The sequence below is a fragment of the Phoca vitulina genome, unplaced genomic scaffold (genome assembly GCF_004348235.1).
Source record: "Phoca vitulina isolate PV1807 unplaced genomic scaffold, GSC_HSeal_1.0 scaffold1, whole genome shotgun sequence".
Lineage (NCBI taxonomy): Eukaryota > Metazoa > Chordata > Mammalia > Carnivora > Phocidae > Phoca > Phoca vitulina.
This window is the reverse complement of record NW_022589704.1, coordinates 7,092,837-7,119,723: the sequence shown is the minus strand read 5'-3', so window position 1 is coordinate 7,119,723 and position 26,887 is coordinate 7,092,837. Positions and strand designations below refer to the sequence as shown.

At 47.3% G+C, this 26,887-nt stretch overlaps 1 protein-coding gene and 2 non-coding genes across 5 annotated transcripts in view; all 3 read left to right on the top strand.

Annotated features, from left to right (window-relative positions):
* The window catches only part of ATG16L1 (autophagy related 16 like 1), a 37,271-nt gene extending 10,807 nt beyond the window's left edge, over positions 1-26,464 (top strand). Inside the window, exons 6-19 of one of the 3 annotated variants that reach the window (XM_032396963.1) lie at positions 3,932-3,997; positions 6,382-6,468; positions 7,127-7,183; positions 7,398-7,445; positions 8,067-8,169; positions 11,566-11,671; positions 15,372-15,442; positions 16,172-16,243; positions 21,371-21,491; positions 21,764-21,869; positions 23,097-23,246; positions 23,387-23,434; positions 23,946-24,047; positions 24,808-26,464. In XM_032396963.1, the coding sequence (XP_032252854.1) occupies positions 3,932-3,997; positions 6,382-6,468; positions 7,127-7,183; positions 7,398-7,445; positions 8,067-8,169; positions 11,566-11,671; positions 15,372-15,442; positions 16,172-16,243; positions 21,371-21,491; positions 21,764-21,869; positions 23,097-23,246; positions 23,387-23,434; positions 23,946-24,047; positions 24,808-24,901 (1,231 nt within the window). In that variant the 3' untranslated portion in view covers positions 24,902-26,464. The remainder of the gene's footprint in view (positions 1-3,931; positions 3,998-6,381; positions 6,469-7,126; positions 7,184-7,397; positions 7,446-8,066; positions 8,170-11,565; positions 11,672-15,371; positions 15,443-16,171; positions 16,244-21,370; positions 21,492-21,763; positions 21,870-23,096; positions 23,247-23,386; positions 23,435-23,945; positions 24,048-24,807) is intronic. The other 2 variants (XM_032397042.1, XM_032397113.1) reach the window with 2 other exon arrangements.
* LOC116638218 lies at positions 9,079-9,353 on the top strand. The gene has a single exon (XR_004300663.1).
* Positions 20,620-20,844, top strand: LOC116638224. The gene has a single exon (XR_004300664.1).
* Positions 26,465-26,887: the final 423 nt, after the last annotated feature.

Sequence of the window (26,887 nt, the reverse complement as noted above, 5' to 3'; positions counted from 1 at the left end):
AAAGATGGTGTATCTGGAAATCAATTAAATCTATCACCTTGGATGATAAACTATAGAGCCACTTTAGTAGAGCCCAAAAATGCCATTTGCTCAAATTCAGTTCCCAGTCCTGATAAAAACCCTTGAACTTGGAACAAAAGCTTTTAATAAAAACACCTGTCTGCAACCAACAGCCCATAGGGTTCTTAACAGGGAGGCCTTCCACCCTAGACACCAGGAGTCGGTCTTGGTGGAGGGAAATGTGTGTGTTGAAAATTCCCACGGAGAGTCTAACATACATATTGAAACCAGGAACAGAAGAAGGAAGGGCTCACTGTCTCCAACTCTGACCAATGTTTTGGCCATCTGACCAGATAGGACACAGAATGCAAGGCCACTAGAAAGGGTGGGGGCTCATGCTCATCCACCTAGAAAGCCTAAGAAAATCCACCGAGAAAACCAACACTAAGTGGTCAACAGATTAGAACATACGATTTTAAAGCCGTGTCTGTAGTTTAGGATTTGAGAAGATTGTTGCAGTTAATCTAAAAGAATGAAAATAGAAGTGTCGTAAGTAATAATGATTACTAATCCTATCAAATAATGTTCAAGTTGATTTCAGAATCTGTATAAAAACTGAAAACATAAGGTAGAGGTAAAAAAAAAATGTGATTATCTGCTCTTTATGAAAAATTTCTAAATAGTATGAGTACTTTCCAAACATTAAAAATAATAGAAATAAAAAGTGGACTGTATAAAATTTTCAGATTTCTTAAAAGAACACAGAAACAATCAAGGAGGACATGCGATTGTCATGTAAATATCCTAACGTGGAGCTAATAAGACAGGTGAGCCCTCAGACAGACAGACATGAGGCACAGGGAGTTGCTGAAAGCAGGTGTCCTTGCGGTCAGGGAAGCTGGCTCAGAGGGCTGTTGGGAGGAAGGGGGAAGCCCCTTCATATTGTCCATGGGAAGCCCATTCCACCACCACCTGAAGGGCACCTGGGCGTGACCTGAGAAGTGTTCCCACTTGTTGGACTTCATCCTAAGCAAGTCCTGAGACTTGGTCATGGGTATTATTTTGTGATGGCACATTACTCATAGTATTGAAAAATAAGCAGTATCTCCCTACGGGGAGAAATAAATTGTTATATTTTCATACAGTGCAGTTTTACAAAGTCATCTAAAAATACACGTCTTAGGAGTATTTAGTGACTCGAGAAAATGCATATAATTAATATAACTGAAAATAAGATAGGAAATCTTTTCATAGGACATGATGCAAAATTTGAATGAATTCGAAAGATTAAAAAGGAATTATACCGTTAATGGTGTTTATTTCTTCGTGGTGAGACTGGCTTTTTTTTTCTCATTTTATACTTCTCTGTATTTTCTAACTTTTTAAAGTTTCTATCGTATTAAAAAATGAGCTGTCCTTTTTTATTCTGTCTTGCGTTTACATTTTTTTTTTTTAAGATTTTATTTTTAAGCAATCTCTACACCCAACATGGGGCTCAAACTCACAACCCCAGGATCGAGAGTCACGTGCTCTACTGACCAAGCCAGCCAGGCGCCCCTCATGTTTAAGTAAAATAGCTTGGCCTATGCTGTGGAGTCCTTAGACAGCTTAAAGGCAGGGAGCTCACCAGGAACACCTGGAAGTCAGTGCAGTGTGTTGAACACCTGCTCAGGGAGAAGCAGGCAGGCGTGTGGTTAAGCTAAGGAAGGGTCCTTGGTCATCACAGTGGACAAGAGAATAATACAAACTTCCTATTGAACATGGGGTGCAAGGCATATTACATGTTTGCCCTTGTTCCTTCCTTTGGAATGTTTTCCTAGGGATTTGCGCCTGGGTGTATTCTCATCTGATTGCGTAGGCGGAGCCTGAGGCTTCTTCACTTTGCTCAGACTTTACTCCTTAGAAGCTTTCCCTCCGTCCTGCCGATCCCCAGGTTAGATGTTCTCCTTCTAGTAGCCTTTGTTTACCTGACTGATAGCATGGCACATTTCATGTTTTGAAGTAGCTGTTCATGTTCTGCCTCCCTCACTAGGCTGAGGTATTTGTCTTCACGGTCACAGTGGCTGATGTATTGGATGCACTCGGGGAATATTTGAACTATTAAAGAAGGTGCTTTCTTTTCGGTTATTTTAATGAAGGAGGAGCTGCAGGTGCTCTGTCCTGCCTGTGACCCTAGATCTATCCTTTATCCCTCCCTTACAGCAGGTGCCTTTCGGGTAGACTAGTTGTTACATGCCCCACACTGAGAGTCTGGTTTTCCCTCAAAGGTGGTTCATGGGTCATCTATTTCAGCTAAGAAAAAATTATTAAGCTTTGTCATTTGTCCTGTAAAACTTAGTTTTCATCTTCCAGATATAAAATTTAAGAGTGTAGCACCTAGGTCGCTCAGTCGGTTAAGTGTCTGCCTCTTGATTTTGGCTCAGGTCCTGATCTAAGGGTCGTGAGATTGAGCCCTGCGTCGGGCTTCATGCTCAGGGGGGAGTCTGCTTGTCCATTTCCCCCTCTGCCCCTCCTCCCACTTGTTTGTATGTGTGCACGTGCACTCGCGCTCTTTCTCTCTCAAATCTATAAATCTTAAAAAAAAAAAAAAATGGGGGCGCCTGGGTGGTTTAGTCAGTTAAGCGTCTGCCTTCAGCTCGGATCATGATCCCAAGGTGCTGGGATCGAGCCCTGAGTCGGGCTTCCCTCTCAGTGGGAAGCCTGCTTCTCCCTCTCTTGCTGCCGCTTTCCCTGCTTGTGCTATCTTTCTCTCTGTCAAATAAATTAAAAAAAATTTTTTTTAAATATAATAAAATTAGGAGTATAAGCTGCGACCTCATCCCTTCCCATGATTCAGATATGCCACCTAGAGGACTTCTCCCTGTTTTGAGAATTAACACTGTGGTAGAAGCTTTACAAAAAAAATTCCAGCAGAATTCTTGACTGGGGCTTAATAGCAGTGCTAGAGTTCCGGATTAGGGGTTCTCCATATAGAGGGTGAAACCACAGTTAGAGATGAAATTGCCATGGAAGAGAAAACGAGGCCAAGGTTAAAAATGGAGGAGATCCTGGATTTAGGACTTGGGGAGAGACAGAAATTATTCTGAGAAGGGGAAATAGTGGACTTGACTGTTTGGCCACATAAAAATTTGTCCACAGCCGAGGGGTGCCTGGGTGACTCAGTCAGTTAATCAGCCACCTACTCTTGATTTTCGGCTCAGTTCATGATCTCAGGGTCCTGGGATTGAGCCCCATGTGGGACTCCACGCTCAGTGGGGAGTCTGCTTGAGGTTTCTCTTACTCCCTCTCCTGCCCCTCCCCCCCAGAAATAAATAATCTTAAAAAAAAAAAAAAAAATTGGTCCACAGCCGAGACGTCTGTGTCCAGCCCTGGTAAGTGAAGCCATGTGCATTTTGACAGTTCAAGAATCTCATACCTCAGTTTCCTTATCTGTAAAGTAGTGCTGAATCTCAAAGCTCTGTTACAAGGATTGAATGAATTAAACCCTGGAGATAACAATACCAATACCAAGTCAGAGACAAGTAAATTCTAAGTAGATCTTAACTGTTCACTTTCCATGCTCTTGATATGTTGGTGTCAGAGTACTTGCTGCAGAAAGCCGGCTCTTGATGGTGACTAACCCTGGGTAAACCTGACGCGCCTTTCTGTCCTGAGAGGCCCCGGGTCACGACGGGCAGGCTTCTCCCTTGCCAGTTCACTGCTTTCTCTAATGACATAATCCCTCTTCGGGGCTTTGCTCTGGAACCCTTTCTAACAGGGTTCCTTACTGACGTTACTGGTGTGGGTTTGGGACTTCGGTATCTTGGCCCAGGGCAGTTATTTTAGGTGCACTGACGGACTATTCCGATGTGTTAGCAGAGCTAGGAGTTCACTGAGGGCTGAGACGCCGTGCTTTGTTGAAGCAGACCTAACTAGTGGCTTCCTTCGCTAGGAGGCGGCAAGCCCGGCTGCAGAAGGAGCTTGCAGAAGCAGCAAAGGAACCTCTGCCTGTTGAACAGTAAGTAGAGCTATTCCAATCACAACTGCTCTTAGTAGTTGGATTTGCGCTTTTAAAGTGGTTTTATCATGGTCTTATTTCTGTAAAACCATTTTATAGATTGTAGAAAGGAAACTAAAAGATGTAAGGGAGCCACTAAACACACTGGTTACCTCCCCGAAGGTTGCTCCAGCTTCTCCTCCTCATCGGCTTTGGTGCCCTGTGAATGGATGACTTCTGCACCCTGAATGAATGACTGCCTTGCTGCTTCCCTCTTGACACCTTGATCCATTTTCTACCCCTCGCTGGGCCTCTTGGAGTGTATCGCTGGGCTGGGGTTCTTTCTCTTGCTCTCTGTTCTTGCATGGTGTGTGACTTTGAGTGGAGGTGTGGGCAAACCTCTGAAGCCTAACTGAAAACAGCCGTTTCTGGGAGCAAAAGGGATTGAATCCGTTTGGAACTTTCCCCTATCTGGAGTTGGGGTGGAGGATCTTCCCCAAGATCTGAAGCTTTGTGTTAAGAGCGGCGGATAGTTATTAATGACTGAATTCCCTTTGCTTCTAGTTCACGGTGTGTTCCTTTTCTACTGAAAAATATTCCGGAATATAGTATTAGAATTGTGATTTACTGGGTTTTAAAATGTTTTTTGTTTTCTTATAAACGGAGGGGACTGGTTTGAATTCAGTTAGAGGAGCCATCCACCAGACAAGGTGTTAATTTATAAGGAAAAAAAAGGTTTTCATACCAAGGCTGTGCTTTAGATTTAGAATATGTACACTTCTTCTATACCCTCAGATGTGGAAAATAAATCTCAGATGTATTTTCCTGACACTACAAAGTAAATAAATGATTGACCTAGAAATGACGGCTTACAAAAGCGTCATTTGTCTGCCTCCCAGCTGCAGCATGAACAGACGACTGGGTGTGACACAACTTAGGTCAAGCGTGCTGCCCAAGGGCTCGTAGAAAGGGGCCAAGCGAAGCTGACCTGGGAGTGCCTGACTGTAAACGCCTGGTTGTCGTCTCTGTGCTTCCCAAAGAGTGGAGTTTCTGGGGCAAAGGACATTTCTATCTTTGAAGGATTGTGATAACCAGTTGCCACATCCTGGTATTTTCTTGTGGCCCTGGGTCTTTGCACAGTTCCAAGTGTCTTCATGTCTGTCGCGTTCTGAAAGCATTTGCATAGGCTCAGCTCCAGGTCGCTACTCTTGCTGTCTCTGCCGCTCTGCTGTCACCCTTGTGTGGACACGAGTGACTCCCCCAAACCGCAACCATGAAGAAAAGAAAGGCCAGCCTTGTTCTCTTTCTTCAGGCCTGCCTTTGTTCTCCCCTACATCCTGGCCTAGACTGGGGTCAGTTGCGTGGAAGCCTAAAATCAATAGCCAAGGAAAACAAATTGTCTTTGACTTGGTTTAACTTGCTTGGTAACAAGTTAAGTATATATTTACATAATCCGGATAATTAATCATGGAAAAATCTTGCTCTCAAGTTCTAAGGAGTCCTAACATTAGGTGATAAAGGCTTGGGTTGTTACGTTTTATTACTTTACTTCTGGTTGCAACTCGGTAGGAGGTCATTAAGACCAAAATAATTACTTGCCTTCCCCCCAACCAGGAAAAAGGGGGTGGGGTGAATTCCAGAGGTGCTTTGTATCTGGCGGGATAAGGCGGGTAAACAACAGGGCATTTCTGTGGCTTGATTATTTCACGTGAAGCATGATGGACTCCCGAAACGTGAGAAGCACCAAGTGTTGCAACCTAAGCATAAAATACCCAGAGTCAAAAATGAATTGTGTTGAGATTGGCTTTCCTGCTTCTATTATTAAGGCAGTATTTAAAGCTGATGTTAATGCAACCATTGACTCCATTGCCCTTCCAGCAAACCGTTTTCTTACTCCCCTGGATGTCCTCCTTGCCCTGTCATTTCCTTGTGCTCCAGAGCCGCCCCAGCCGTCGTCTGTGCCATGCTCAGCCCATCGTGTGGGAACTGTTCTTGGCGAGCACTGTGGTCCAGTTGTTTGTGTGCAGGGGCCCTTAGCCACGAACCCGGCCTGAAGGAAAGAATCTCCGTTGGCACTGGATGCATGGTTCTAGACTTAATAGATCATTCTTTCCTTGCTTTCCAAGTGGGAGCAATGTTTACACCTCAGAGGATCAAAAGATCACTTTTAAAGTTATTTTCAGCTGGAATTCTGGATTTGATGTCAGTAGGTTAAACGTTTCTTTTAGTGTCATTCAGAGCGCGGCTGTTCCTTTTTCTCCAGAGAGCCCTTGGCCGTCTCTGTCACAGCCAAGTCGCGTAGGCTGCGTGTGACCAGGAGACGGTGCTGGCCTTTGCGGAACAGATTCACCACAAAGCTCCTGCCGAGCAGGATCAAAGACTTGGCCTCTTGCCCTTCTTTCCAGGGATGATGACATTGAAGTCATTGTGGACGAAACCTCTGATCACACGGAGGAGACGTCTCCCGTGCGGGCCGTCAGCAGAACGACCAGGTAAGTAGCCAGCGCGGGCCAGGAAAGGAGCGCTCATGCTGCAGTCCGACAGCACGTTTGTGGCCGCGGCAGGAGCTGCTCGATGCATCCAGGCCCCTCGCTGGAGCGCCCGGCCCGTCCTGCCTGCACAGCTGTGGAGATCGTGGGCTCCTGAGCGTCCCCATCTTCCTTAGGTCACCTCGTCATGGGAAGCAAGCCCCCCTAGCGCTGCCACCACCCTGTGAGGTGGTGGCTTCCCACAAGATGGACAGTTACACCTTGTTGGGATGAGTATTTAGATCATACTGTTTGCTTCGTACTTGGGTTCCAAGATTTTTTCTCTTTGCTGAATAAAGCAGGACTGAAAGGATGGGGATTGGTTGTTAACAGCCAACACTGTTAGGTCAGATTGCCCGAGTCATTGTCTAAAGCACAGTTTCTAGGACAGTTAATTTAACGCGAGGGAACCTTGTGTCTTTTAAAACTAACGAAGCTGGGTCCTCCCTCTTGCCTTCCCCCTGTTTTCTGATGGTTTGCTCCTCTGAGGGGTTTCTTCGCTGGGGTTTGGGGACTCGATGGGAAACATACTCCCAGGTACCTATTTTTGTGGACTGTTTTTATTGATGAATCATGGGCAAAACGTTTCTAAGGTTTAAACCTATCCTCCCCTCCTCTTTAGTAAGCGACTCTCGCAGCCTGCTGGAGGCCTTCTGGATTCTATCACTAATATCTTTGGGTAGGTTAGAAAACTTTCACCTTTCCTTGTTAATATGTGTGAATATTCATAAGTATTGTATATGATTTATCACCATTTTTTAAACGTACACCAAAATTTCTGTGGCGCCCAGCGTACAGATGCTTTGACTTCAGCTTTTCACCTAGCTTCTTCCTTTTTTCCTCCGTTTTCTTTCTCTTACTCTCGCTGCGTGCTGATCTGGCCTTACCTTTAGTCTGTCCGAGTCTCCCCTTCTGGGACATCACTCTCCTGATGCTGCCAGGTGAAAAGAATACCTTCTCAGCCCGGCATGTGAGCGTGGCTCCTTGATGATTGTGCTGATTGCCGCTTCATCCCCTTCGTTGGATGTGCTTGCGTCTCCCAGGCCGCTGTGCATGTTCCTGGGAGCGCTGTCAGCCTCTCGAGCGGGCGACGGTTAGGTTGAGCCCTGCACAGCAGACACGCTCTCCTCCCTCTCTCCTCTGGCATGCGTTCGACTCCGCCTTGGCCACACTGTACGCTGAGAATGATCATAGCTAGACGTAGACGTGACCTTGAAGTAGTCTTATCAGAATACAAATGAGCTCCCTTGGAGCGGGCAGTTATATTACGTTGAGAACGTTTTTGCAGCAGTTTATTGGCTGGGAAGCAGTTCTGCGGGATTGCTTTTCAGTGTTGGGTTTTGGAGTCTATGAGTTAGTAAGAGAGTACAGGTATGTGCTGGATCCCTCTCCGGGTATCGTTTGGGTGAGGATGCCTCTGGTCGGGTGAATTGTTCTGTGGTTCAAAGAGTCTAGGAGGGAGAAGAAGCTACTGTCAAAAGTTGTCTTTGAATCCCTCCTGGGCGTTTGGTGGACAGGAAGCCTTGTGTAATCCTAATATTTTCCTTTATGTTACTTCTTAGGAGGCGCTCTGTCTCTTCCTTTCCAGTTCCCCAGGATAATGTGGATCCTCATCCTGGTTCTAGCAAAGAAGTGAGAGTGCCAACAGCAGCGACGTGTGTCTTCGTAAGTGCGGTTCAACCCCACGTGCCACCAAGCCTTGTGTGCTAACCGAGCCTGACCGTTCAAGGGTCCATTCTCTACAGCAGCTAGCTTTCTACTATTTTATTTAGAGCAATAGCAAGCTTTTACACCTGTTGGCTGTGTCTGATGGAAGGGATTGATACATTTTGCTTAGGGACAGAATTTATTACAAACATTTTCTGTGATACAGGACTGGCTGAGAGAGAATCGCTAGCATGAGAAGATGGGACAAGGGAGAAGGAACTAGGGCTGGTGAGAAGTTACAGTAATTTGTGTCATTGTTGTCACTGGTTGGCTCCAATCTAGAGTGAGGTTCTAGTCGGTAGTCTGTTTTAGAAGGTGGGTAAGGGCAGCTGTTTGCTCCGTGAATTATACCCATATCTGTGTGACTTCCCTTCGTTAGGAGCACAAGGTTGGAAGTAGGAGACAGTCCTGGGCAGAGGACACTGTGATGCTGGGCTCTCAGCTGGAGTTCAGAGCTGGGCGCTAGTAGAAAAGAATAAGCAGGTCCCAGCTGGGGGGACTGAGCAGAAATGGATTCAGGCTGGGGAAATGCAGGGTACCTGACTCGGGGCTGGCAGGTGGGGGTCGGGGTGGGGGGATGGAGAGGCAGAGCCCAGATAGCTGGGCTGACTCGTGGATTACATGGGGTGAGTTAGAGGAGCCAGCTTTCAGGGGAGAGAAAGACTCACTGTAAAAATGGGAGGGAATTTATATGGGGAAGGCTTACAGTTCCAGGCATAAGGAGGAATCGAATAGAGATTTCCACACAGTGAACCGGCTGAGTGATTTAACCACCTTGTATGTCACAAAGAGAGTCTCCCTCTGGATGAGGAGTTGGCCTGGGGACCATTAAGGCCCCTTTCTGTTCCACTCCTGTGAGTCCCTGGAGGTCAGTGATGATTGGTAAAAGGTCTGATTGCACTTAATGTCACAGCCCCTTCCTTGCCCTCAACTCCCAGCAGCCCATTGTTTTTTCCTGTCACATTTAAGTCGTGTGTATGGGATAATGGAGCAGCTGATAATTTGGGATTCTGTCAGCGTGTGTTTCTGAGAGGATACAGTTCACAGCTGACAAATATCCAACAGAACCAGCTATGCAGGAGATTGAAGAGCGGCAGTCATGGGTGTGATGGTGCATGATCTCAAGTTTTCAATCTGAGACCTCTTAAGTAGAAAGATATAAAAAAAAAGAAAAGGAAGGGAATCACATGGAGGCGAAAAGGTTGGTCACCAGCTTTTCAGCAGTGGGACACGAGGGCTGGGTCAGGATCAGATCACCAAGCAAAATAAAGTGATGTTTATATCCCAGTCGGTTAATAATCATGCTTTCGATAATATTTCAGACATCGTTTTCAGTCCCAAGCAAATGTGACAATAAGATTTTGTTTTCCCGAAATGATGTTTTAGGCAAGTGATTGATGACCTGTTTATTTTTATTTATTTATTTTTTTTAAAAGATTTTATTTATTTGACAGAGACACAGCGAGAGAGGGAACACAAGCAGGGCGAGTGGCAGAAGCAGGCTTCCCGCGGAGCTGGGAGCCTGATTTGGGGCTCGATCCCAGGACCCTGGGATCATGACGTGAGCCGAAGGCAGACGCTTAACGACTGAGCCACCCAGGCGCCCCCCAATGACCTGTTTAATAATTTAATATTTATAATCCACATTTTCCACAGTCTTTTTTTTTCCCTTTTTATTATGGAAATTTTCCAACATTTGTGTGATAGGGAGTAAAAGAACTTCCGGGTCCCATCATCCGTCATCCTGTCAGGCAGCCTCATTTAGCTGCGTCTGCCAGTTTTATTCTCTCTGCCCCACACACTTTTGCCAGAGCAATTTAAAGCAAATCCCAGACGTTGTAGTTCATAAAGATTACAGCATCCATAGTCTGTCTTTTTTTTTTTTTTTTTTTTAAGATTTATTTATTTTAGAGAGGGTGGGAGGGGCGGAGGGAGAGAGGGAGTTCCAAGCGGACTCCCTGCTGAACACAGAGCCCGATGCGGGGCTCAGTTGGACGCCCAACGGACTGAGCCACCCAGGCGCCCCCATAGTCCTTTAAGAGAGGTTTTAGTGACATCTGGTATTCTTTTCTCCCATTCTAGGAGGGCATGCTTTTTACTCCATTTCCCTTCCCATCTGGAACACAAAAAAAGATGCTATCTTTTCAGATTGTTCGTTTGGATGCCAGTCTCAAAAATTTCCCTGCAAAGGGGTGCCTGGGTGGCTCAGTCGATTAAGAGTCTGACTCTTGATTTCAGCTCAGGTCATCGGCTCGGGGTCATGAGATCAAGCTCTCTGTCAAGCTCTGCACTCAGTGGGGAGTCTCCTTGGGATTCTCTCCCTTCCCTCTGTCCCTTCCCTGTGTGCGCGCGCTCTCTCTCTCCAAAATAATTAAACTTTTAGAGAAAAAAAAATTTCCCTGTGAAGAATTTATTTTTTTTAAGATTTTATTTATTTATTTGACAGAGAGCACAAGCAGGGGAAGCGGCAAGCAGAGGGAGAGGGAGAAGCAGACTCCCCATTGAGCAGGGAGCCCAACGAGGGGCTAAATCCCAGGACCCGGGGATCATGACCTGAGCCGAAGGCAGATGCTTAACCGACTGAGCCACCCAGGCATTCTTCCCTGTGAAGAATTCAAATTCCCCCAAGTGACACCTATTTTATTGAAGGCCTATTCACGATCAGGCACAGTCCTAGGTCACACAACTTGGCGGAAGTCCTTTTCTATAGATGAGCAACTGAGCTGAGAGTTCGGAAAGTTAAGAAACTTGGCAAAAGTGACCCTACTAGTACACACTAGTGCCGTATTGTTTCCAGAACTGAATAGAATCCCACTGTAACACTGATGTATAGTAGCAGGACTGGTATCTGCTCGTATTAGGACTCCATATGAGGATATACTCAGATTAGGAAAGCCCATAAAGACTTTATCATGAGAAGCCATGCTCTACTTTGACTACATAGTTTAGCATGTAGCATTAACATAATCTGGACCAAAAGAGAGGCAGTTAATCAGAGGCTTACTTTTAAGCTATTAAGATCATAGTAGAATATAGACTGAAATTTCATTTTTCTTAAGAAGAAATAAAATTAATGCAAAGAGAAACTTCAGGCAGTTAGTCTACGCGGATTTTGAATACTCTTTAAGAAGGTTGCAATGTATTTAAATAAGTGGAACTGTAACTCTAAGAATAAAATGGTAACAATCTTAGGAGACCCTGGGCTAGGAATCCAAGTTAGTTTATGAGCAGATCTCCTTCATTTCTGGATGAGTGTCTAACACCTTTGGTTAGGCATCCAGAGTGTTCATTTGTACTGGGCTTTCTCTCGGGAATGACCGTGATGGGGGTTGAAGCAGGGTGCTTGTCTTGCAGGATGCTCACGATGGGGAAGTCAACGCTGTGCAGTTCAGTCCGGGCTCCCGGCTGCTGGCCACAGGAGGCATGGATCGGAGAGTTAAGCTTTGGGAAGTGTTTGGAGGTGAGACCCCAGAGTGCAAAGAGCCTGCATTGGTGACATCTGGTTGACCTTGCCTTCAGGCAATCTTTAAATCATTCACCTTCTTCAAATAGCCTGTATTTTGTGTAAGGAATTACCTGACCAAAGCATTATCAACATCTCAGATGCTATAGCTGAGTGGGTATTTGCTCGGGGTTTTAAAGTAGTGACTAGAAAATGCTCTTAAGTTATGGATTCGTTAGTGTTTATGTTTTCTCAGATATAATTAGAACATCTTCCAAGATAATACAGGTTTTAGAAGCAAAATAAAAAGTCTTAAAGTCGTAGACTTTAGAATTAAACTATACATTGAGCTGAGGTGTGTGCATTTAATAACACCAGTGGCTTTGGCCTAGGGGAAAAGATTGAGGTCACATCTAAGCTTGAGACTAAAAAGAGGGGTGTATCTTTCAGGAAAAATGTATTCAACAAGCCGCTTATCATCAAGGGCCGGAAGATCAAGACCTTGTTTCAGAAGTGGCTTCAGAGTACTCAGATGGGAAGCATTAAAACAGGAAATGGGACTTAATGCATCTCTTAGAATTCTGAAGCTGGGGATAGCTCAATTTCAGCATTTTGAGATTTAGTTAAATCTCATGTTTTTTTTTTTTAATAAAGTAAGGTCGAGGAATAAGGCTGAAGATTTTAATAAGAACCACTTTGTCAGCTTTCCATAGTTGTAGCACTTACATGCCCACTATCCAACAAGAAGTAGATCCAGCAGGCCTTTGCGTTATTTCCCCCGATCCTCACCACAGCCCCGTGCAGTTTGAAAGGTGGGTATCGCCCTTACTTGACAAGACGAAAACATGAAAACTCAAGACACACTACTTGATTTACATAGTTGATTTACATGGCTGGTAACTGATTAGGGTGGCAAGGGGGTGGCAGAACCAGGACCTGAACTGGGTCTTCTGACTGCAAAGCTCTTTCTTCCCACTGTGGCCTCCCCTGAGCTATAGAGCGGCTGAAGAAGCATGTGGGTGACTACTTTTGGTATGTTTAGAGCAAGAGCAATCTATTGATCCCTTTGGTTATAATAGATTATCAATAAAGCATCAAATTTGTCTGCCCTGGTCTTTTTTTTTTTTTCCTGGAAAGTGACTCCATAGTTAAATCCCTGGCAGATACAGGTAGTTGAAGCCCATGAAAATTTGTGCCGTTTTACCCAGAAACACCTTATGAATGATAATTGTGAAAATCGCGGTAATACAATAATAAAGCCATATCATAATAATAGTTTTATGAGATTTGGGTTTTTAAAATTGAAGCAAATCATCTGTTTTGATTATGTCTTGTGATTAAATAAAAATAACTCTAGAAATACTTTTTACTTCCTGGTAGTAAAAGCACTTATAAGAAAATTAGAACCAACCTTTAGTAACAGTGTTACGTTTTTGCTGCTGTGAAAAGGAAGTAAATGGAAATTAATATTGGCATAATCTGTGTCAATAAAATGAGAACTTTCTACTGGGTTTACAGAAATAACATAGACTCTTTGGCAGCACTTTGTATAGTTTTGGGGGCCAAATATCAGTTATGGCCTAATTATAGGGCATTTCTTCTGCAAATCGCTTATTCAGTTGGCAGGTTTTTTCTCCTTGGCTAATATTTACTGAATCCTGGAAGAGACTAAGTACAAAAGGCCTTTTATGAAATAGTTTGGGGGTCCTATTTTTTACCCTTTTAAAGTATCAGAAGAATGGCATTTTCTGCCCAGTAGGAGCATCTGTCCTTCCTCTATCAAAATTTTGCAGAAGCAGGGCGCCTGGGTGGCTCAGTCGTTAAGCGTCTGCCTTCAGCTCAGGTCATGATCCTGGGGTCCTGGGATCGAGCCCCGCATTGGGCTCCCTGCTCCTCGGGAAGCCTGCTTCTTCCCTCTCCCCCTCCTGTGTTTCCTCTCTCGCTGTGTGTCTCACTGTCAAATAAAATCTTTAAAAAAAAAATTTTTTTTGCAGAAGCTCCATTGGGATGTTGACATACCTTCCCTTGGTGCCCTCTAGGTAAAGAACTTTGGAAAGGATTTTTTTTTTTTTTTGATGGTTTGAAATCAGCCTCTTATGTAGAATAGTATTTGTTGGTCATTTTTTACATTTTGGCAATGTGTTAACTGCCAGAGAAATAGACTGATATCTTGGGCATAAGCCAAAGCAATATTTCTTAGAATTTACAGCAATATTTTTATAAAGATCTAATCTAAATAAAGACCTTATTTAGTGGATATTGGCCTTTTCTGACTTTTGAAAATCTAATGAAAGCTAGGATCCAAGAAGAGGCATTAAATGTGCTATACAGGTATTTTGCAAATAAATTCAGAGGGTGGGCTTCATCAACCAGTTTAATAATCCTGACCCTAAATGTATTTGACAGTTCCAAACCAGTATTCGTATCATAATTATTACCAGTTAGAAGTATTAAGAGAAAAGGCTGTTCTCTGAAACGTTTCCAATTTTGTGCTCTCCTTTTATGAACTTCTTTTTTAAGATTGATTTATTTTATAGGGGGGGGGCTCCTGGGTGGCTCAGTCAAGTGTGTCTGCCTTCAGCTCAGGTCATGATCCCAGGATTGAGCCCTGCATCGGGCTCCCTGCTCAGCAGGAAGCCTGCTTCTCCCTCTCCCTCTTCCTGCCACTCCCCCTGCTTGTGCGCTCGCTCTCTCTCTCTCTCTGTCAAATAAAATCTTTTTTTTTTTTTTAAAGACTTATTTATTTTAAAGAGAGGGAGAGAGAATCTCCAGCAGACTCTGCTCTGAGCACGGAGCCTGACATGGGGCTTGATCTCAAGACCCAGAGATCATGACCTGAGCGGAATCAAGAGTCGGACACTCAGCCAACAGACACCCAGGCGCCCCATCCCTTTTTATGAATTTGATTTGAGTGGTTCCCTAATTGTTTTCTGATCTTGTCATCCTTAAGGTACCTTTTAAAAAGGGGCTTAATCACATCATTTTGAGACTTGTACTCTTGTCAGTTTGTGCCTACATCATTAAAGTTCCCGCATGGGTGGCCAGAGATATCTGAGAGCAGGACCCAGGAGCCTGTGCTGGGTCTGTTGGTGAGGGAGGTTGTGGGGAGGAGAGTGCTGGCAGCCAGTTGGATTGCCAGAATCTTTGGTTCTCGGAGATGGGAAGTGTACAAATTCCAGAAACTCCAGACTAGCTTTACTGGCATTCTAAGGACTAGCCAGTTACACATAACTAAAAAAAAATTTCTTTTCAGACCCTAATGAGAATTAACGCATAGATTCTGAAAAATTTAGTAGTCAGGTTCTACAGAAGTGATTGTTAAATCGATACAAATAGTAATCAAACGCAAAGGTGTATTTATCTGAATTACTGCGAAATTGCAGAACTAAAGGTCTCTAGACAGATTGACATGTCTTTAAAATTCCTGCACTTAATTCTTTGTAAAGCGAATTGGTGATTCTAAAGTTCTTGAAAAGAACAACATAGCGCCTGCGCAGTGCTGGGCCCTGCGTCGGCTTACACACGCATGGCCCCTCCAGCTGACCAGCTGTCTACTCTTGTCTCACTGCTGTGTTTGCCCCGCTGCTCTGAGATGCTGCCTCAGTGCAGGACAGCTGCTCTTTGTAGCCTCTAATTGGCTGCCACTGTGTTTCAGGTGCCCCGTTGTAACGTCGGTGTTGGCCGTACTTTCCTTTCTCTCCTCTCTCTTTCTATCCAGATAAATGTGAGTTCAAGGGCTCCCTGTCTGGCAGTAATGCGGGAATTACGAGCATCGAATTTGACAGCGCTGTGAGTATCCCGTGTCTGTGGAAATGAGCGCGCTTGCTTAGAAACCATTTAAGACATCCAGTTCCTGAAATTTAAAAATTACTCAAGACGATTTCCCTGCTGTTCTCAATCTTAAGTCCAATCAGTGTTAGGTCGGGATGCAGGTAGATTATAAATTCTGTGCTGGCTGTGACCGTATTAAAGTCTGGGTGGGGAAGGCAGGTCTGCGGTTCCCTGGCCAGTCAGTGCTTCTGCAGACTTGCTAAAGGCCCCGGCTGAAGCCCCGGCGGTGCAGGGGGAGGGGAGGGGGTCTATCTAGGTGCATGAGAGACGGGCAGATCTCAGGGAGAGTAGTTAGGGGAGGTTGCGGGAGGAGAGAGGCCGGCGCCTCTGGGCTCTGCAGCTTGGACAGTGTGTAGAGAATTGGTGTTTGCCATTGCTGAAGGGGGTGGAAGGGGTGGCTTATGAACTCAAGAGGACAAGTTCCAGTTTGGGCTGGAGAGTCTGCAACATTCCAGCAGGATGGCAGGATTGAGCAAGTTCAGGAGCAAAGTGTGGATTTACCGCAGTTGGTGGGTTGACAGAATACTGGGGTAACAGTTGGTATTCACATCAGGTATGCAGCTTTTGAGCATCCAGTAAACCTTTCTGGACTTAGCTCTTAGGGAATTTGTATTGTGTGGACTGAAATCCTCTATTTTGTCTAAAATTTGTCTCTCCCCCACCCCCCACTCTTCCTTATTCCCATAGGGATCTTACCTCCTAGCAGCTTCAAATGATTTTGCAAGTCGAATCTGGACTGTGGATGATTATCGGTTACGGGTAAGACCCAGTTAAGAAAGTTAGTATAATCTCCAAACTTCGTGAGGTTCTCAAGGCACAAAATATAGGAAATGGCAGGTTGATGAATTAGGAGAATCCTGTTTTCCTGAAAATCATACTTGATTCCCCCTGCCCTTCCCTTTCCCCCTTGGGAGAATTTGTGTTTCCGTGTTACATTCTTCCTTTGTCTAAGATTTAGTTTCAAAATACTTGCACGAGGAAGCCATCACATTTCACATGAAAGACTCAGGGTGTTCCTGTTCCTAAGAACTAGATACTTGGGGCAGGTGTCCATTTTAGCGGAACTTCAGCGATCCCAGCATTGTTGTAAAAGTTATGTCTCCAAAGTTATGTCTCCAAGACTAATAATGAGCTCACAGAGTAAAGCTGCAAGTAGGACATAGGAGTACATGAGGGTGCACTTAGGATAGCGAGAACCACAGCTTTGACACAAGGTAGGAGCAGGTTGGAGGGAAAAGGGGAAGGTTGGAGTCACGTGAAGGAATTCACATGCGAACCCAAAGTTGTGGAGAAGTCGCTTGGCCTCCACAACAAAGACCAAAACTTGGTGGTTATAGCACTTTGGTTCTAATGAAAAACAAACAGCTTAATTTGGAGACACGGTTTTCTCCTTAAGCTTGAAGCGCTTTTCACATGAGCTCATTAAGCAGAGGCTGTTGAAAGATAAGAGGGAGGCTGAGCTCTCTATGAAGAAAAAAGTTTGACACAAGCTTTTGTACGTCAGCCCGCACGAGGCATGGCGTTGAGAGCCTCTTCAAGGTAAATCTGCAGAGAGGTGGGGAGCTGCAGCAGAATGGTCCGTTGCCAGTGGTCTGATTTGATGATGCCGGGATGCGGCTAGAAGAATCTTTAAAAATGCACAGTTAACCTATCACATAGGCTCTCCATTTTCTTGAAGGAGCTGTAGGGAACATCACTGGTATTAGATGCCAGTCAGTACCTCACAGGTAGTGGTGATCCTTCATTCTGAGTTGGAAGAAGATCCAGGGCTACACATGCAAAGTGTGGGGCGTGAAGCTGGCAAAGATTACGTTCCCTTGTGAAAGCTGAAGAGCCCGCTTTGTGTTCTTGTCTGAATGGAGGAATAGGGAGGTGGGCCGCTGGGCCCCCGCGGGCAGGGCTGGACCCTCTGCGGAAGCATAGTCACATCTGTTCCCACACTCGAACAAGTTTTCAGTTGCAGCCCTCTACTTCACCCTCAACAGGGCCTAGCCCGTTCTCGCGGCAGCATGATAATCCGCCGTGGGCTGTGCTGTGCTCTATTAACCGCTGATCACTTACTGGTCACCTGCGACAGGGTTGAATACGTCTGCGGTCGTTAGTTTGCCTGAAGGAAAAGGGACTTTTCTTGAGTGGCTCCTATGGGTCAGACCCCGTACTGAGGTATTGTATGTACCCCACTGCTTTTTCATCCCCAGGGGAGCAAGGTGAGGTAGGTTATGGGGAAACCAAGGCTCAGATAAGCCCACAAAATTGCCTAAGGAGCCACAGCTACTAGATGGGAATGGGAACTGGGCCCCGTGCTCGTCTCTGCTTGACCTGGACTATTCTAGTGCGTCTAAAGACTGAGGTACAGCAGAACTGTCTCACCGGGAAGAAGGACATACAGTCTTCCTTTCATTCTAGACCCTTGGAGGAAAACAGCAAGCAGTTGAGGGGTCAGCCAGTTGTGCAGGATGGTATTTTTCATTGGTAAAAGAGTTGTATTCAGGTGGGCATCAGCCCTTGGGTTGGAAATAAGGACTTGGGGGTGGGAGCCGGACCTGGAAGACAGAGATCATGATGTTGGGAAACTTTTTTCAAGTGAGCTAGTTTGCGGAGGTGGGCCGAGTTTCACGGGAGAGGGCGCGCAGGGTGCTGGAGCACCAGGCTTCAGCTGGGCTTGCTGACGGGTTGGGGGCTGGTGCCAGGACGGTAGCCTCCTTAGCTGGGCTAGCTGGCTTTGAGGGCATCTGGCCTGCTCTCCGTGTATGTGTGATGAAGATCAGGAGGCCTTTTTAAACATCTCTGTGCCCAGAGACATGAAACTCTTACGGGGTCCAGGAGTAAATAGGCTCCCTCTTGTAGGAGGCTCTGGCTTCTACTTAGACCCTAGTAAACAGAGGATGTTGGAAGACACGGAGGTCCATGTTCTGAAATTCAGGATCCAAGCCCTTAGTGTTTATGATAAAGGGAATGGTGTTGGGAGAGGCCAGAATGCAAGCAGCAGCTGGCTGAGTGCTGGCTTTAAATCCTTGTAGTAAAGGTGTTCTAGAAACAGCCTGGTATTTACAGAGGACTCCCTTGAATAGCAGGTGTTTTAGACTCCCTTAAAAATCCAGAAGGTCCTTGGAAAATTGCCTAGCTGCTCTCTAAAATGTGACTTGAGGAACGGGGTTGAACAGCCCACCTTGTTCACTTCTCTAATGTTGACGTGGAAAAGTAACCACAGTGACAGGACTGGCTTTCAGATGGCGGTTTGTGCTTCAGAAACCTCCTCACCGAGTTCTGCATTTTTCTGGGGTCAGTCGACCGGTTGGTGCTCATGGTGGTTGCCTGCATGGTGGGTGGCCCTCGGGTCTGCCCTGAGGCATGGGGGGCGCCTGGCAGGGCCCTGGAGAAGAGAGTTCCAAGCTGCTCTGACGTCTGAACCCGCTGCCCCATCTCTTAGGAGCCGCTGTTTGAAAAAGGAAGATAAAACCTGAAAATTAAATAAATTGAATTGAATATTGAAAAGAAATATCAGAAACACCAAGTGGATAAAAATTTCACATAAATCTGATGCGCTTAAGATAAGGACTTTGTAAATTATGGAAAGAAGCCTGGAGGAGGCTGCGTTCCATGCCTTTGAGGGCTTAGAGCTGGACCCCATCAGCTGGATTTCCTCCAAGGACGAGATTTGCCGAAGGCCAGACTTTTTTAAAAAGCAACCTAACACACATATGAAGAGGCAGGAAATAACAGTATCCCTTTCCTTTCTTTCATCAATCCAACAGTTTTACTCTGGGAAATAAGCCTGGAGAAAGCTATGTGCCTGTAGCCGTTCACTGTAGCACTGTTTGTGCTCATGAGTTGGTAAGTGACCTCGGTGTCCGTTGGGCACAGAAATTTCCATTAAACTGTAATCGCCACTTGAAGATGACTTAACTCTCAGAGTAACCATGAAGGCTCTTAGCGGGTGCAGGAAGGAAGAGCATTAGTGCTCCCAGCAGTGGGCCTTGTGCACGGGTCACCTCGTTTGGTCCTTTTACTGAAACAGCGGGAGGAAGAGGTTCATATTTCACAGATGTTCGAGCCCGGCTGTTCAAAACCGGAGCATTGTGACCCCAGAGCCGGAGCATCTTCAGCTGTCACGTGGAAAACTACTTTGAGCAGTGGATAAATTTTTAGGAGTGTTTTCACATGAGGGCAATGAAAGTATTAACTCACAAAAATGAGCGTGCTCACAAGCCCGTTTGTGAGCAGTGTCTCTTCCTCCGGAGTTTGCCAACTGGGATTTTACTTCTGTAGGAAGAAAGAAAACAGTGAATGTACCCAAAACTTTGATTTCTTTGATGAAGTAGTTCTTTTCTCCGAACTTAATTTACATAGCATGAGGAGTACCCTTCCCAAGTGATCCGTACAGTTTGGCTGACCTGTGCTGAGTGGAATCCTTACTCCTGTGCTCTATTGAATGTAAGCCTTGTTGCTGGAGTGTTCGGGATCTTATGAGAAGGATCCGTGGGAGGTTTTTACACAGCCACAGCACAGCTGCCCCTTGGCTGGCGGCAAGTGTCTGTTGTCGTTCCAGTTTCGGAGAGGTTTAAACGTGGGAGAAACGAGTCTTCGAATGTGTACCAGCTTCTCCCTTCGGAAGGGGGGGATACGGGTGGGCCCGGGTTTTCTGTCCCTGTGCTGAGGTGGCATGGCTCCATTGAGCAGGGAGGGAAGATTGGTTTCAAAAATTCTCACGCCGAACATCTCACACCAAACTGAGATCTCCTCTTTGGGAGTCAGTGTGGAAACCCTGTAAGTAAGCTAGTGGTTATAGTGGGTATATCAGAGCTTTTTTTTTTTTTTTTTTAAAGATTTTATTTATTTATTGGAGAGAGAGAGAATGAGAGAGAGCACATGAGAGGGGGGAGGGTCAGAGGGAGAAGCAGACTCCCCGCCGAGCAGGGAGCCCGATGCGGGACCCGATCCAGGGACTCCAGGATCATGACCTGAGCCGAAGGCAGTCGCTTAACCAACTGAGCCACCCAGGCGCCCTATATCAGAGCTTTTAAAGGCTTATTTATTTATTGGTTGGTTGGCTGGTTAAAAAGAAAACCTCAGTGAAGGCCTTCTGAGCCTTTGAGATTTTGCACTGAGAGGCATGTTGACCCACACTGAAAAGCATTCCATGGGGAGTAGTGAAAGATCTGACTCCCAGGGTCCCCTCCCCGCACCCTTGGCATCCCCTGGGGCTCCAGTACCTGCCGTGATGGGCAGAAGGGGGGCGGTGCTGGGCGGTGCCCTGGTGCTGCGCTCCTTGGCCAGCACCCCACAGCTACCCGCCCAGGGGCTTGATTGTTGGGAGTGCTGCTATCTGTGGTTATGGTCTGACATTTCAAGCTGAGACCTCTGATTGAAAAAAACCCCAGGGGTTTTAATTGTTTATTTAAAGAGTCCTGATGTTCCCTTTTGTAAATTATGCCTGCAGGGAACCTGTCTGTTCTGGCTTTAAATAGGGCCTGGATTTTCAGAGGCACTGGGTAAAAATCCAGGCTTTTAAAAATTCTGTAATTTGATACAATCCAGACTTACAAAGAAGATTGCAAGAACACTACAGACTGGGGGTATCTGTAACAGAGCTTATTTCCAAAAGGTCCTCCAACTGCCCATCCCTTTTTTTGAGGGAGAGAGGCACTTGAACTTGGCACTAGTGGTGTTGGATTTTTTGTTGTTATTTGTGCTGGGAGATTTATGCGCTTCCTCTTGATTCCTCACCTCTGGGCCACACCGAAAGCTAGGCTTTCTGGACGTTTAGTCGAGCCACATATCCTTTTGTCTGAATACTCCTGACCATACCTCCAGGTGTTTGGAGAAGCTAGCTCTTCCAGCATGGTGCGCCCCCACGGCTTACCCTGGCTGTGTTCTCTCCCCTAGCACACACTCACGGGACACAGCGGCAAAGTGCTGTCTGCCAAGTTCCTGCTGGACAATGCGCGTATTGTTTCCGGAAGTCATGACCGGACCCTCAAGCTCTGGGATCTACGCAGCAAAGTCTGTGAGGAAATTCAGTCTCTCTGTCTCTGTGTACGATTAGACGTTAACCGCAAGGTGTTTGTTGCCACGTGAAAGCCTACGCCTAGCGTGATACAGTTTGCCTTGCAAGTCCGGTTTTATATTCAGAGGGGCGTTGAGTTTGTGCCAGCTTTCCATGTTTGAGAGTGTGTTTAAATAAGGAGCGCTGGTTACTCAGGGCCAGAGGGAAGCGATGCTCCCTGCACAGCCCCGGAGCGGCCTCTGCTCGGTTCCTAATGTTCGCTCTTCTTGCAGGCATAAAGACCGTGTTTGCAGGATCCAGCTGCAACGATATCGTTTGCACGGAGCAGTGTGTCATGAGTGGACATTTCGATAAGAAGATTCGCTTCTGGGATATCCGGTATACTACCCCAGAGCTTGGTGGGGGAGGCAGATGAGAGGGTCTTCCCGTGGCAGAGCTCTGATGAGGTTTTGTGTATAGGGTGTGCTTTTTAAGATCCCGGAAGTGGCAGAAATGAGCTCCAGTCCACATTTATCTCAGTACTTTGACATTCTTTACCCTGAAGTAGACTGTCTCGTTCAGCAGTCACTTATGAGCACACTCTCTGTGCTTTCGAGGCACTTTGCCAGCTGCTAGGTAAACCAAGGGACAGCTAGATAGTCTGCAGTGTCGCAGGGAAGACCGATAGGCAGGTCTGCGAGGTGTTCTGAAGTAGAGCCAGGCACCTTGGTCCAAGGACATGAGAGAATGCCTGTCAGGATAAGTCTTAGGAAGTGAGTGGGCCTGACAGACTTTCCAGGCAGCACCACCTGGTAGGTTGGGCCATGGGCAGACAGGACTAGCCGGGGGTGGGTTGGGATCAGATGGCCTTTTATAAGTGACTTACTCCCGTAAGCCGTTGGGTGTTTAACAAAGGACCGCTCAGCACGAGTGCATAGAGGTGCTAGTGGTGTTCGGACGGTGTCCTGGGAGCAGGGGACCTCATCCAGCAGTAAAGGAGACGTGGAGGGGAACGGGTTTGAGGGAGTGTTTGCACTGGGGGGTGAGGAAGGGGAGAACTGAAGCCAGACCGGGGACTGACTTGCCTAGGGCGGGGACTCTGCCCTGGAGTCCATCTCCACACCTGGAATCACCCAGCTGCACTTGGGGGGGCCCTGGAGCTGAACTTCGTAAGGCGGGGAGCCTGCGAGAGGCCCCACGTTTGTCCGTGTACAGTGCAGCATCCCAGACCCACCGGAGCAAGTTTATGGGCCCTTGGCCCTGTGGACACGTCATCACCGGAAGAGTACTGAATGGGTAGTAGCCCTGCTTAGCTCGTGCTGAGCCGGAGCTCTGATTGGCAGTTACTATAGCATTCCCTAAATGGGCGAGGAAATTAATTCTTCCTCAATTCAGAGTCCTAGTACTTAAACTATTACTATAGAATGTAGTGAGAGAAAAATAATAAAAGCAGTCCTTGAGGTGATTTCTGTAAGATTGGGACGTGTTCACTGTCCTTCAAGAGTAAGGCATTCCAGTCCAGTTACCTTCTTTCCCTCTCTCCGTGGAGCATGGCGTTCTGGTCAACGTGGGGAAGTTCTGACGCTTCCGTGTTCCGTCTTCTCAGACTTCCCATCACTTTCGTAGGTCGGAGAGCATCGTGCGGGAGATGGAGCTGCTGGGCAAGATCACTGCCCTGGACTTAAACCCGGACAGAACAGAGCTCCTCAGCTGCTCTCGCGATGACCTGTTAAAGATCATCGATCTGCGAATCAATGCCGTCAGACAGACGTTTAGGTAACTGAAGACATGCGGGTTTTGGTTTTATTTGACTTGCTGTTTTTCGGGGGGTCGCATGAACGCCAGAGGCCCTGACCCTGCTCTCAGACCCCGAGTGGTGTGGGCTCTCGGGGTAACGGTGCTGTTGTTGGTTTCAGCGCGCCTGGGTTCAAGTGCGGCTCTGATTGGACCAGAGTCGTGTTCAGGTGAGTAGCGGTGCTCCTCCTGCCCCGCCCCCCCCCCAGCGTGGTGCGTCCCAGAGGGGCACGTGGCCGCTGTCTCACCTCTGAGGGAGTGTGCAGGAGTGACCTGGGAGCTCAGCACCAGGGGTCACTGTCGCTGTCTCCTTCCTTGCTGATGTTCCTAAGAGCTGTTGGAGGGGGGCGCCTGGGTGGCTCAGTCGTTAAGCGTCTGCCTTCGGCTCAGGTCATGATCCCAGCGTCCTGGGATCGAGCCCCACGTCCGGCTCCCTGCTCAGCGGGAAGCCTGCTTCTCCCTCTCCCACTCCCCCTGCTTATGTTCCCTCTCTTGCTGCCTCTCTCTGTCAAATAAATAAATAAAATCTTAAAAAACAAAAAAAAGCTGTTGGAGAGCTTCTAGGGAAGCTGCAGAAGGGCGGCCTCCTTTCCTAGTTCTCGCTCTGCCTGCCCAGCGCTTCTCCCACGGGATGCTGAATTGGGGGTGGGCGGTTGACACTTTTCTGGTCTTGTTCCACAGCCCTGATGGTGGTTATGTGGCAGCGGGCTCGGCTGAGGGCTCTCTGTACATCTGGAGCGTACTTTCGGGGAAGGTGGAGAAGGTCCTTTCCAAGCAGCATGGGTAAGGGGAACCCTGATGATAGCCCCCCTGAGGTTGTGTGGAGGTGCTGTGACTTCATCCTGGGGATCCTGCCCCCTTTGGGCATGGACTGAATCAGCCCGGGGAGGACAGTGTGCGCTCGCTGGCTCCGCTGTGAGCAGAGTCAGTGGGGAGAGGCCGGGGCCGCTCGTGCTTAGTGATGCGACAGGCTGTCCAGTTAGAGCCCTTCGAGTAGTGGCTGCTGGAGAAAGGTTAGGAAAGCATCCTGTCTCTCTGATTATCTAGCGCCGCCTCTCCCTCTTTCCTCTCTGCTTCTCCTTCTCCCTTGGGAGAGTCTGGTTGTAAACATAGATTTTCATAGACTCTTTTCCAGTCCTCCCCCGGGCTCCTGTTTTGCTTAGCTTTGTTCTCTCCACCCAAGCTCAGCTGCTAGTTGGAACAGAGACGGGGCTTTCCTCCAGAACCACCTCTCCCTGCTCCCAGGGGCTGTGGCCACAGTCCACTCCTCAGTCGGTCCCCCAAGGCTCTTGTCGGAGGGTGGGAGCTACTGCCTTAGGGTAGACTTGCTATGACCTGACTCCTTTCATTCCTAAACTGCTTCCTGAAGTACAGTGCAGGGTTCCTTTGAGTTCTCATGCTCATTCCCAAGGGCCTGCCTGTGAGGGGCAGCAGTCCTGGTGAGCAAGCCGGGTGTTGGAGAAAGCCTTGCTCCCTGAATGTCAGGGGGCCTGGCATTCAGTTCACTAAGATCTCACAGATGTTTTGACCTCTCCCATTGAAGCTCGTCCATCAATGCAGTGGCGTGGTCCCCCTCCGGCTCCCACGTCGTCAGTGTGGACAAAGGAAGCAAAGCTGTGCTATGGTCGGAGTATTGATGGCAGCCCCGAGAGAGAGAGAGAGAGAGAGGAGCTGAAGCCGGCGAAGCACACGAGCCCCTGCGGGCTCTGTCCTGCACGTGGGGTGTTGGGTGTAGCTTCGACCTCCAGAGACGAGCTGGAGCCGCGTGGTGCCGTGGCCTACCTTTGAACAGGATTTCTGAGGATTTTAGCTGAGGTCTCTCATGGTCTGAAAGAGTAACACTGAAAAAATCTGGCCCTGCAGTCACTTAGCAGAGGTTCAGGTTCTTGCCTTGCCTTGATTCGGGTGGGAAACACTACTGGCTCTGATCTTCCATACCTCAGCGGGGGGAGCACGGGCACCTGCCAGCTTCCTCACTGGCCGGCAGGGCCAAGAACGCCCCACGCGCATGTGCGGCTGTCGGTTCTCCCTCTGTGCTTTCTCCCGTCCTTCCAGAGTCGGTTCTGGCCCAATGCATGTCCTGTCACCTTGGGATGGTTTTCCTGGTGAACTCACTTGAATCATTGGATTAACAGAAACCCAAACAGGATTACCCCTGCCCTCAGCCCACAGGGACTGCCCTGATTTCTGAGGAGATGACAGGACCGTGGTCCTCCCTGCTGGTCTCTGTCATTATTACGAGGCTCTTACTCTGATCTCATCTGATTACTGTTGGAATTTCCTTAGATCTCCTAAACCGTTCTTAGAAAGCAGCTGTTCTTCAAAGCTTCGGGCTTCCTTTTTCCCTAACGATGCTACACAACCTATTTCTTGGTCGAGAAGTAAATCTCAGTTTGGTTACAAAATACTTTCTGGAGGTAGGAGAGGAAGTGCAGAAACCTTGCAGGGAAGCGGCGGTGCTGCAGGAATAGAGTGGCTCCCTGCGGCCATCTCTAGGCTCCCAGAAAGTGGGCGAGGCGCACACCGCCTCCGCCCCGTGTGCCTCGGTGACAGTCGCTGGTGACAAGGGATTGGAAGCCTCGAATGTATTAGCCTGGAGCCAGCAGTTCCGGGTCACTGCCCCTTTGCCAAGCCTACGTGCAATACCCCCTCGGTGCTTTAGTTCGAGAAGCCCATTCCAAGAAGCATGGGAACGTCATCTTTAAGTTTCAGGAGTTCTGATTGAGGCCAGGGAAAAACTGGCCTGTGGCTTTTTTTTTTTTTTTTTTTTTTAACATTTATCTTTACCATTTTACCTGTGTATATCATTTTAGTTCCTGAGTGACTGAAACACCAATACTTTCATCACTTTTTAATTTGCACTTTATTTTTTTCCTTCCACACTTGTTCTCTGGACAGCTGTGGGTATGAGTGCTGGAGCTGGGTGAGGAGGGGCGCCGTGTCCATCCTCCCTCTCTCCCCGGCCCTCCCCCCCCACCCTCTTTCCAGCTTACTGCTCCAAGAGCTCAAGGGGAGGTGGAATTCACAGGCCAGGGCGCATCTTTTATTTATTTAATTATGTTGCCCAACAGAACTTGATTGTAAATTAAAAAGAAATCTGTTATATACTTTTCAAACTCTGTCTCTTGGTGGTTATTGTATGCTCCTCTGTCCTTCAGAGAAAAAGCTGTTTCTTTCATCTGTTTTCATGGTATTCGTTCATTAGTAAATAACAGCTATTATTTTCCTGGGTCTCTCCTCCTCGTTCATCACTTAAGCCTCTGCTATCACTGCCTGGAAACCATTCCAGTTTCACGCTGCGTGTGAGTCCTAACACAGCAAAGGGTCTCGTGAATCTCCACGTCTGTCCTGTGAGTGCCCAGCGAACTCACGAGACTCCTGCCGTCCGCTCCACGCTGCAGCCGATGTGAGCGCCCGGTTCCCCGCTGGAGACTTGTCTGTAGGATTGATGATAAGCCATACCTGTCTCCTGCTGGCCTCCGGCCTCTTTGCTGAAGGGGCATGAATTGTGCTAGGACAAATCCTGATCTCCCAGAGGCCCCCCCCCCCTCCACTGCCCAAGACCTCTGTCCTGTTCCCTTTTTTTTTTTTTTTAAAGATTTTATTTATTTGACAGCGAGAGC